At 42.3% G+C, this 12,149-nt stretch overlaps 1 protein-coding gene across 4 annotated transcripts in view; it reads left to right on the top strand.

Moving 5' to 3' along the window:
* Positions 1-12,149, top strand: part of THADA (THADA armadillo repeat containing) — a 538,115-nt gene that overhangs the window by 92,037 nt on the left and 433,929 nt on the right. For all 4 annotated transcript variants that reach the window (XR_004538762.1, XM_033937269.1, XM_033937270.1 and 1 more), the window contains exon 21: positions 1,939-2,096. Coding sequence is in view for 3 of the 4 variants with exons in the window: in XM_033937269.1 (XP_033793160.1) it covers positions 1,939-2,096 (158 nt within the window). In the remaining variant the exon portion in view is untranslated. The remainder of the gene's footprint in view (positions 1-1,938; positions 2,097-12,149) is intronic.

Raw genomic sequence — 12,149 nt, forward strand, 5'->3', positions numbered from 1 at the left:
TTACTTAGCTTAGAACTTGTGCCCCTACTCTCTCTCCATTCACTTCCGGAATCCGGCTGTTCATATTCCTCTCGAGTGCACAATTAAAGTTCCTCAATGGTGGTAATGGTGGTAACGAACGCCGATACGGAAAAAGTAATCACAATCTTTGTGAATAGAAAATTTCACAGAAAAATAGGGTTGGCCACCCGACTCCTGAAGAAATGGAACTCGTAAAACGGAAAAGTCAGTGTACTCGTTACCACCATTGAGAAGATTTAATTGTGCACTCGAGAGGAATTTGGACATCCGGTTTCCGGAGTCGAATGGAGCGATACTAGGGGCACAACAAGTTCTAAGCTAAGTAACCAGTTACATTGGAGGAATTATTTTTGAGTTTACTATTTGAACTGGACAATTTGTAATATTTTGTCCTGCCTATTTTGATTTGGTTATGAACACTAAGAACAACTTGTAGGGTGGTAAAATCAAAACATTTGACTTTGGAGGTTTTTATGACCAATGATAGTTCCTAATATTAGACATAAGGCAAGATTTTTTTTCTGGAGCACTTGAGGTCTCTTCCTCCTACAATACTGTTTGCTAATAGTGTTTAGCTGCCTTGTTAATTCGTTTTTTGGGTTTTTTTTTGGTGATTTCAGACATTCAAATACTTGAAAGATATTAACATAGAACAAAATCTATTCCAGAGAAAGGAAGATTTGAGGTAGACTCAAGAGTAATGTTAGGAAATTCTTCTTTACGGAGAGGGAGGTTGATGCCTGGAATGTGCTCCTGAGGAGGGTGGTGGAGAAGAAAATGGTGACAGGGTTCAAACAAGCATGGGATGAACACAGAGGATCTCTAGTCAGAAAATAATGGGTATACTGTATATTGAAGAGCTAAGGCCAGTACTGGGCAGGCTTACATGGTCTGTGGCTCGTTTATGGACATTCATTTGCGGATGGGCTGGGGAAGGCTTTGATGGCTGGGATGGTTAAGATGAGCTGGAGTGAGCTTTGATGGAGACTACTGTAGATGGAACCTAAGCACACTACTGAGCAGGGCTCTGGGTTTCTGTCCCAGAAATATCTATGAAAAAGGACCATTTAAATTAAATTAATTTAATTTATGGAATATGTATGGTTGGGCAGACTAGATGAACCATTCATGTCTTTATCTGCTGTCATTTACTATGTTACTATGTAAAATAGGCTGTCATCATGGTGCATCTATGAGGAGGCGTCCTCTTGAATTGTCCCCCAGAATGTCCAGTAGAATGGCATGTTGCCCAAAACTGAATGACTTATGACTTATGTTATGTTGCGTACCATTAGAGCATACTTTGATATTTCATCTTTTAAATTGCTGGTTCAAACTTTTAGTTTTAAGCCAGTAGGATTTTTGTAATATTGTTTACTTCAAAAAAAAGTCTCTGTAGATCACGTATTATCCAGAATGTGGCCGTTCGACTGATTTTCAATTTGAAAAAGTTTGATCATATCGCTCCTTTTTTTTTTCACGAATTGCATTGGTTACCAGTCAAGGTTCATGTGAAATTCAAGTTTGGTTGCATTTGTTTCATGTTTGGTTGCATTTGTTTCAAGGTATTATTATCTGGATTCATTCACATTTGCAAACTCAAAGCACTGTCGATTCACACACGCTCTGTTTGTTTTTCCATCTCTGTTAAAGGCTGCCAAAATATAAAAAAAAATATCATCGTCTTTTGTCTTAACAAGCAGCATTATGGGATAAGGATCTGAATTCTTTGATAGCGATTTCTAGCTTTTATCAACATTTTAGGAGACAACTGAAAACATTTTGTTTACTAGATTATTAGGCAACTGATGCACTTTATCTAATTGTATTTTTGCTCTATTTTTGTAAACCACAAAGAACTTAATGGTATTGCAGTAGAGAAATAAATTTTTACATTATGTTACTTTTCTTCTACAGTGGAAGAAGGACAAAACAGTTGTGTCACAGCTCAGATGGTGCTGGTGTGTTGCTGGCGATGCATGAAAGAGATCTCTTTGCTTCTAGGAATGCTCTGCCAACTTCTACTTCTGCAAACCGTGCCCGCATCTGCTCAGGGGTTAATAACAGTGGAGCAGGTATGGAGGTTCTCTTTCCCTTTTCACATGAAAGAAGTGGGGGGTGGTTTTGAATGAAGCTAGCATTATTTATTTTGGTAGGAGTCGGATGCATTGGTTGGATGTGGATATGTGGACGCCAAAATTGGTCTACTGTAACTTTTCTCTCTGCTAGCTGCTTTTTTTGCTAAATGATTATTTAAAGACCATGAAAGACTCTACACCATCTGGGAGTATTCAAGACACATGAGTGCAGTGTTTACAAGAAATTAGCTTACCACAAGAATTTCATTTGGAAATATCTTGGATTTATTAGGTTTCTGTTCTCAATTGATGACCTTTCCTTTCCATGTGGTTTCAACAAATGCCATTTCCCAGAGTGGGGGTAGGAAGAGAGCAGAAATATCCACTCATACTTTATTTAAATTTCTTTTGACTTCGGAATAAATGTTTACTCCTTCCTAAGGTGTTGCTGCTTTTCAAAACTAAATAAATAAGAGCATTTTCTGTGACGGTGATGATGTGATCAGTTATTCCTTGGCCCTTGCTTTAGAACACAAACCGGCCGATATTCAGCTGGTGACGGTCTGTGGTTTTTAAACATTTATAGTCGCCGGCTAGATTAGCTCCACAGTATACATTGCCGGACCATGTCTGGGCACCGGTACTAAATATTGGGACTAAATTTGGTGGGGATGGCCGCCTGAATCTATGTGGGTGCCGGTTCATATTCAGCCGGGGCTTGCATAAAACACTTATGTGGGCTCTGGCAGAATATCGGTTGAGACCTGCATAGCTATATTTTAATTGAAAAGAAGTCTTGGTTTACCTCCAGCCTCCAAAAGCCCGCTCCTTCCTTTTCCCCCTCCCCCCAGCTCACAAGAATCAAAGCACTCCCCCTCCCCAGAACGAGCTCCCTCAGCCACCACCATTGAAGTCTGCATAGGTCCCCTCCCAAACCTACTTGTATCTGTGATAGTCCTAGTGGGGACAGACAGGAGCAAAGCTTCCTTACTCTTGCCTCTTGTGGCTGTTAATAGCTGCTGAAACCTCTTGTGCAACAGCTCATGGTACCACCAGTATCCCCCACTAGGGCCACCAGGAATACAGATAGACCCAGGGGGAAGTGAGGGGTGGGGGAGACTAGTTCTGGTGGGAGGGCTTTGATTCTCATGGGCTGGGGAAGGAATGAGGGGAGCTTTCTTGGAGGCTGAGAAGGGGGATCGGGCCTTCTTTGAAGTTATAATATAGATGTGCGAGTGTTGGCTGATATTCAGTGTCGGCTTAGCTAAATGGATGGATTTAGGACAGTTTTTGAGCTCCACCCCCTGTACTGCTCCTGATCTGCCCATTTTTTAGTAGACGGTCAGAGGTGATATTCAGTGGTACTACCCAGTTTAGGGTCTCTGAATATTTGGGGGCGGGGAGGTAGAAGGCCGTTTAAATGGACAGGAATTTCTCTTTGATGCTAGAAATGCCTGTATGTATTATAACAATTAGTACGCAGAATAAAGCTGCATCTTTTTAAAATATGACATGGAAGCTCATTGCGTTTTGGACACAATGGTTGGTTGAATAGCTTAAAGAGGGAGTGGGAACCTTGATAAAGCCCTTCGAATTGCACGGGCGAAACATGTTGGTGTATGGTGTATTACCCCCCCCCCCCCTGCACAGCGTCTTACAAAAAGCTAAGTACTTTTAGCATTTATACTAAGTTATTTCTTAAAAAGGTTTAAATAGCATATACTGGATCCAATCACGAGTGGGAGCATAAAGCCCAGCACAATGAGATAGTTTGAGTGCGTGGTGGCCCGCTGAGGACCAGTGAAAATAAAGATTAAAAAAATACTGTTGAATGAAGCACGGCAAAGCTGTGGGATAACATCCTACAGTTGATCTCATTCTATGGAAGCTCTACAAACATCTGATTATTATTTTACATTTTCGTATGTTAATGTAAGTATTATCTTGTGTGAGCCCTGACTTGTCAACATATGATTCAAAAAAAAAAATTGGTCTAGTTTGGTGTGTGGTCTAGTTTTAAAGGTCACACCTGGTTATAGCTCAATGTAAACCAAGACATTTGGCAATTTCCAGATATGACTAGGGTATGTGTTTTCTGTGCTGTTTGGATGTAACAGCAGTAATTTACATGAACGCTGCAATATGCTACCATAAAAAAAATTCTAAGAAAGCAAAATCTAAACAAATTGCATTTTAATGGCTTGTTATTACTTAAGAGAACTTGATTGTTACTGCAGCGCCCTTTAATCACATCCTCTCTGTAAAATAACCTTGGATTAATTGCAAAGAAACGGGAACTTACACCACAGTACAGATCTAAACAGAAAGCCTAGTAAAATCTTTACATTTCTGTTCAAGAACAAAACGTCTGCGACAGTAGGACCACATGGATTGGCCGGTGGAGTAGAGTTCCAGAGGCAAGAGGGTACAGGTCAGCTTTAGTAAACGTTGACTTGGCTCTTGTCCAGGGGTGAAAGGAAAGCAGCCGCAGCGGTCATCTTTGGGTTGGGATTGTACATTAGAACTTGCAATCGTAAACTTCATGGAGTGTGGCAATAAACATTTCCTGAGATTTTATATTAGTTCAATGCTGAATTACACTCAGGCTCTATACCAGGGGTGTCCAACCTTTTGGCTTCGCTGGGCCGCATTGGCCGAAAAAAATGTTTCTGGGGCCGCACAAACATGCAAACGCTGCAGCAAGACAGAGGAAGGAGCCGGCAAGACGGTAAACACCCGGGGACAGCAGAGGAAAACACTGCATCACCCTCGACCGGGGCTGCACAAAATACTTCACTGGGCCGCATGCGGACCTCGGGCCGCAGGTTGGACACCCCTGCTCTATACCTTATATTAAAAACTCTACTATATGTAGTGTATAAACATGAATAAGTTAATCAGTCCTTTGCATAACCAAATAATAACCAAATAATTGTGTGCTAAAAGACTGTGTTCAGATCCGCAAACCTCAGTGCTCAAATGAAATCAATGTGATATCTGGAGCAGAGGCTGCTGACTGGTACCATCATAACCAGAGTATAGTCCCATAAAGCCACTTCCCGAGGCAGGAGAACATATCCTGTGAGTTCATTCCATCCTGACGTCTCGTGGAGCAAAATTCGAGTCGAGGGACCGGGTGTAGGCACCTTTGGGTGTGCACTGTTGATTCTGATGTGTTTTTGGTTTATTTTGTTCACTTCTACAGCAGAGGATATTCATCAGAGAAATGTTGCATTGTTCCCAGATAAGTCCACCTTTTTATCTGGGTTTTCAAAGTTATACATGATGCATTTTATGGGACTGTACTGTGGTTATGATGGTCCCAGTCAACAACCTCTGCTCTTGGTATCACATTGATTTCATTTGAGCACTGAGGTTTGCGGATCTGAACACAGTCTTTAGCACACATAATTACAGTCAAACCTCGGTTTGCGAGTAACATGCTTTGCAAGTGTTCTTTCTGCAAGACGAGCAAAACATTCCCGCAAATCTTTCCTCGCACACAGGACATGCCAGTGCCTGAAGATCCTCCCTCTTGCTTGGGCTGAGCCTTGAGCATCTGCGCATGCTCAAGGCCTTCTGGTTCTCGCTCCCTCCGAGAATCTCTGAGAGAGCGAGAACCAGAAGGTCATGAGCATGTGCAGATGCTCAAGGCTCAGCCCAAGCAAGAGGGAGGATCTTCAGGCACTGGCATGTCCTGTGCATTGGTGCTGGTGCCAGTGCCAGATCGGGGTAATGGATTGTGTTTGGGTGGGTGAGGGATGCCGGATCGCGAGGGGGGGGGTTGGCGCGAGCAGGGGAGGCGATGCCGAATCTTGGGGGGGGGAAGAGTGTGTGGAGCAGTGCCGGTGGCCTTAGGGATGGGGGGGGGGAAGGTGGAGCAGCACCAGTGGCCTCGAAGGGGAGGGAACGAATCAAGTGAGTTTCCCTTACTTCCTATGGAGAAACTCGTTTTGATATATGAGCAATTTGATTTATGAGCATGCTTCTGGAACGAATTATGCTCGTAAACCAAGGTTCCACTGTATTTGGTTATGCAAAGGATTAATTAACTTAATCATGATTATACACTACATATAGTATATTTTTTTAATGTAAGGTATAGAGCCTGAGTGTAATTCAGCATTGTACAGTAGAAGCCAGAAGATGAGTAATTTCAGATCATTGCCATGGAATGAGGATGCAAGTGATAATTTTCCCTCGCCACAAGCAACAGAGAAGTTTTAAAGAGATGTTCTGGGTAGAGGGTTTTTATTCATCTTCGGAGAAAGAAAGAGATGTATACCCCAGTGCACCGAGGCCTGCCAGTTGACATAGCAACTTTACTCTGCATTTCAGACATTCACATTTGTAAGAACACTGAAATTAGAAGGAAACCATAATATTATTTTCCGTGATTTTCAGGGACATGTTATTAGCTTTGGGTTCTCTATATTCTGATGCATTATGATGCGTTATGGAAGAGTTGTACTGTACTGGAAGGAGTGGTATAGTGGTTAGAACTACAACCTCAGCAATGTGACATAATCAGGCTCGAGGAATGGGCATCGACATGGCAGATGAGGTTCAACGTGGATAAGTGTAAAGTGATGCATGTCGGTAACAAAAATCTCATGCACGAATACAGGATGTCCGGGGCGGTACTTGGAGAGACCTCCCAGGAAAGGGACTTGGGAGTTCTGATCGACAAGTCGGTGAAGCTGTCCACGCAATGTGTGGCGGCGGCGGCAAGAAGAGCAAACAGAATGCTAGGAATGATAAAGAAGGGGATCACGAACAGATCAGAGAAGGTTATCGTGCTGCTGTACCGGGCCATGGTGCGCCCACACCTGGAGTACTGCGTCCAGCACTGGTCGCCGTACATGAAGAAGGACACGGTGCTACTCGAAAGGGTCCAGAGAAGAGCAATTAATATGGTTAACGGTTTGGGGGAGCTGCCGTACAGCGAAAGATTAGAGAAACTGGGCCTCTTCTTCCTCGAACAGAGGAGATTGAGAGGGTACATGATGGGAATAGACTTAGTAGATAAGGATAGGTTGTTCAACCTCTCCAAGGTAGGGAGAACGAGAGTGCACTCTCTAAAGTTGAAAGGGGATAGATTCCGTACAAACGTAAGGAAGTTCTTCTTCACCCTGAGAGTGGTAGAAATCTGGAACACTCTTCTGGAGTCTGTTATAGGGGAAAACACCCTCCAGGGATTCAAGACAAAGTTGGACAAGTTCCTGCTGAACAAGAACGTGCTCTGTTAGGATGCTGGTCTTTGACCAGAGGGCCGCCGTGTGAGTGGACTGCTGGGCATGATGGACCACTGGTCTGACCCAGCAGCGGCAATTCTTATGTTCTCCATTGCCCCAGGTACATTAGATAGATTGTGAGTCCACCGGGACAGATAGGGAAAATTGCTTGAATACCTGATTATAAAACCGCTTAGGCAACTTTGATAGGTGGTTTATAAATACCTAAATTAAATAAATAAAATTAATTACCCTAGTTAAGTTTGTTTGCAGCACTCCTTCCCCCCCCCAACTTATTTTTCTGCAATGTAATGAGCATAAGATAATTGAGTGCTGATTTGTGGTTTTCTTTTTATATATATATATATATTCTTTATTAATTTTCAAAACTACAACAGTGCAATACAACCAATGCAATCTCATAATAATACAATAAAAGCACATTTGCGGTTATCTTGAGTGTGTGGACATTTAATTTCTTCAACATTATTGCTGTTTAAGCAGTGTGCTTTAGAGAATGACACGGTGACAAAATTCATCACCGTTCCCTTTTCCGTGGATAACCGCAGGAAATAATCCCATGTCATTTTCTAGTGTCTATTTCAACCTCAGTCCTTCTACACCAGCATTCTTCAAAGCAAAGCTTGCGGGTCAGAGGTTGTGGCCATTCATACTCTGATTCTTATGTGAGCCAAGGATAATGAAGCCATTGTGACATCACTGATGTGATTGGCTCTTAGGCACTGGTGGAATGAGGCATTATGACATCACAATATCTGCTCTGGATACCAGAGACTGTCATTCTGTAGTGTCTGTTTCAACCTCAGTCCTTCTACACCAGCATTCTTCAAAGCAGAGCTTGCGGGTCAGTGGTTGTGGCCATTCATACTCTGATTCTTATGTGAGCCAAGGATAATGAAGCCATTGTGACATCACTGATGTGATTGGCTCTTAGGCACTGGTGGAATGAGGCATTATGACATCACAATATCTGCTCTGGATACCAGAGACTGTCATTCTGTAGTGTCTGTTTCAACCTCAGTCCTTCTACACCAGCATTCTTCAAAGCAGAGCTTGCGGGTCAGTGGTTGTGGCCATTCATACTCTGATTCTTATGTGAGCCAAGGATAATGAAGCCATTGTGACATCACTGATGTGATTGGCTCTTAGGCACTGGTGGAATGAGGCATTATGACATCACAATATCTGCTCTGGATACCAGAGACTGTCATTCTGTAGTGTCTGTTTCAACCTCAGTCCTTCTACACCAGCATTCCTCAAAGCAAAGCTTTTGGGTCAGTGGTTGTGGCCATTCATACTCTGATTCTTCCCTCTCTCCTTAAAGAATGACATGAAGATGGTTTCCCGCGGGGACGGGAACGGTGATGAATTTTGTCACCGTGTCATTCTCTAGTGTGCTTGATGCAAAGATGCTGATACTGAAGATATCATTTAGCTTGAGGTGTTTTTTAATTAAACTCATTCACTTTATCCACACTGTAGGATAAAGTACAGTCAAACCTTGGATAGCGAGTAACATGGTTTGCAAGACGAGCAAAACATTTTATTAAATTTTAACTCGATAAACGAGCGTTGTCTTGCAGTACGAGCACATATCGCGTGTCATCTCATCAGAACCCACAGTTGAAGCGCGCACTAGAGAATGACACGGTGGTTGTCACCCACAGCTAGCCGCGGGTAACCCGCCGAAACGGGGGAAGGAAAAGAAGTGGTCACTGCGGGTACGGGGAGCGGTGAATGGCCTTGTCTCCGCAGTGAAGGGAGGGAATGTGCGTGGTCACAGATCGCGCTCCCTCCCTCCATCCTGATCGCCACTGCCTGAGCATCTCCCTCCCTGCCCCTTACCTTCGCGGCAGGGAATTTCTCTAAATGTGCTTCTTACCAGCAGCTGGAGCGTTGAAATTGCATGTGGCTGTCGTAAAGGTCGTCTCTGACGCAACCGGAAGTTGCATCAGAGACAACTTTTCCTGCAGCCACATGCGGTTTCAACGCTCTGGCTGCTGGTAAGAAGCACATTTAGAGAAATTGCCTGCCCCGAAGGTAAGGGGCAGGGAGGGAGAAAGAGAGGAAAGGCTGGTTCTTCTACCATCCTCTCTGGGCTCTGCTGTTTCTGGTCCTCTCTGCGGTTCCAATTATTCTCGACAAGTCCCGGTTGCCAGCAAAGAAGCAGAAGTGAGAATGGGTTTTTATCAGAGGAGTCGGGACACCCGAAGTTACAGGGAAATACTTTTAAATTCAATAGGAGGAAATATTTTTTCACTCAGAGCTTAACTATTCTAACATAAGAACTTAACTATTCTAACTTATGTTCTTATGTTAGAATAGTTATGCTCTGGAACGCATTGCCAGAGAATGTGGTAAGAGTGGATAGTGTAGCTGGTTTTAAGAAAGATTTGGACAAGTTCCTGGAGGAAAAGTCCGTAGTCTGTTATTGAGAAAGACATGGGGGAAGCCACTGCTTGCCCTAGATCGGTAGCATGGAATATTGCTATCTTTGGGTTTTTGCCAGATACTAGTGACCTGGATTGGCCACTGTGAGAACGAGCTACTGGGCTTGATGGACCATTGGTCTGACCCAGTAAGGATATTCTTATGTTCTTTGAAGTACGCTATTTGAAAGTCATTTTGCTTTTCCAATTTTGCTCTAACTACAGGAGATCAAGTTTAAAATGGACACTTAGATGGATTTTTCCCAGTGAAAGAAATAGTGATTTCTTAGGCACTAGAGACAGGCTAGAAAATCAAGATCCAAACGCCACCCATTGTGCATGTATTTATCATCATCTGCAAAGAAATGAAATACAACCCAAGACAGGAGAGAGAATGTCCAGTAAAGCTGCCATATTAATGAGAAAATACCTGAATTCATTGGGTGGTTTGAAGGGTGGTTGTCTGGCACATTTTTGTTATTATTTATTGGTGACATAACAAGATATCCATGGTATGGTTTCTTCTTGTTTAACTTTTCTTCTTTTCAAGTTTAGCTAGTCTTTCACAGTGGCTTATAAGGTAATCCTGTACGAACCATACAACTTGTTTCAGTTCCATTATTGCTCTACAATTTCTTTAGTGGTCACAAATCAGAAAACAAGATACTGTAATATTTTGTAAAAATGTGGATCCTTATTAGGATTTGATTCAACTCAGTTTCTAGTATACGTTGACATATTCATAATGAGGAAACAATCTGCAATACATAATGCTGCACTCACACGATTCTCGTTTTAACTACAGGTAGTCGTTGACTTACGACCGCAATTGGTTCCGACTGATAGGTCGTAAGTTGATCAGGACGTAAGTCAGCCTATGTTAAATTAAGACAAGAATATTAGACTGGGTAATGATATTTTAATCATCTTAAAGTAATCTGTTAACAATATTTTCTTTCTTTCTAAGTCAAAAATACAATACAGTAAAGTACATTTAATTCATGACACCACTGGTGCTTGGCTACGGTTTGTCGATATCTCCTTCATCAGGCGAGGCTGCGGATCCGGTGATGGGTGGAGTTAGTTGCTCTTTTCATAAACATAGTGAGCTTTGTCTGAATTGTTTGCATTTTTTTCTCTTCATAAATTTCACAATAAGGACAAAATGTGTCGCGTGCCATCCGTTCAATCCTCGCAAATCGTTCAGTGTTTGGGTCCATGTCTTCAAAATGGGCGAGGAGTTTATTCAGTAGAGATAAACCTTCTGATAATCCCTTTGTGGTGAACATTCGTTGTGGTGCGTCATCCTCTTGGTCTTTCTCCAATTCTCTTATTTTTTCTTCCGCCACTCTTTCTTCTTCTAATTCTATCAGCTCTTCATTCGTAGGTTCCCCTGATTCCCAATCTAGCAACTCCTCAACATCTTCCATTTCACATTCCAATGAAAGGTCTTTTGACAGTTTCACTATTTCTTCACGAATCTCATCAAGTTCTTGTTCACTGTTAAATCCAGCAAAGGTATTCACATAGCACTTAACACACTTCTTCCATACACCATTCATACACTTTTCCGTCACTGAGTCCCAAGCAGTAGCAAGATTTTTTATACACTTAAGAATGTTATACTGTTTCTAATAGTCACGTAGTGATAATTCAGGGTTGGCATCTATAGCAGCTATGGCTTGGGCAAAAGTGGTTCTCAGATAGTATATCTTCAAAGTAGCAATCGCCCCTTGGTCCATCGGTTGAATAAGTGGTGTAGTGTTCGGGGGCAAAAATAACACTTTCACATTGGGATGGAGATCAACCAAGTGATGTGGATGTCCAGGCGCATTATTAAGCAACAGTAAAATTTTGAAGGGGATTCCTTTCTCCAAATAGTACTCACGCACAATTACTATACCAATCCTCAAATAAAGCCTGGTTCATCTAGGCATTACGGCTTGATCTATAATAAACTGGCAAAGTGTGCTTGTTCACATTCTTAAATGCGTGTGGATTTTCAGAATGGTGAATTAATAAGGGATTCATCTTGAACTCATTGATATTCCCTCCAAGCAGTAGAGTGAGTCTATCCTTGTGTGCTTTAAATCCTGGCATGCTTTTGGCTTCTTTGTAGATGTAAGTGCGTCCTGGCATCCGCTTCCAATATAACCCTGTTTCATCCATGTTAAAAATTTGCTTTGCCAGGTAACCCTCCACCATGATTATTTCTTCTAAACTATCAACAAACTTTTTAGCTCCTTCCTCATCCACACTCGCTGCTTCTCCAGTCAGCCAAACATTATGCAACTGGAATCTATTTTTAAACCTCTTAAACCAACCAGTACTTACCACAAATTCTTGACTGTAGTCTTCTCCAGTGC

The sequence above is a fragment of the Geotrypetes seraphini genome, chromosome 3, assembly GCF_902459505.1.
Source record: "Geotrypetes seraphini chromosome 3, aGeoSer1.1, whole genome shotgun sequence".
Taxonomy (NCBI): domain Eukaryota; kingdom Metazoa; phylum Chordata; class Amphibia; order Gymnophiona; family Dermophiidae; genus Geotrypetes; species Geotrypetes seraphini.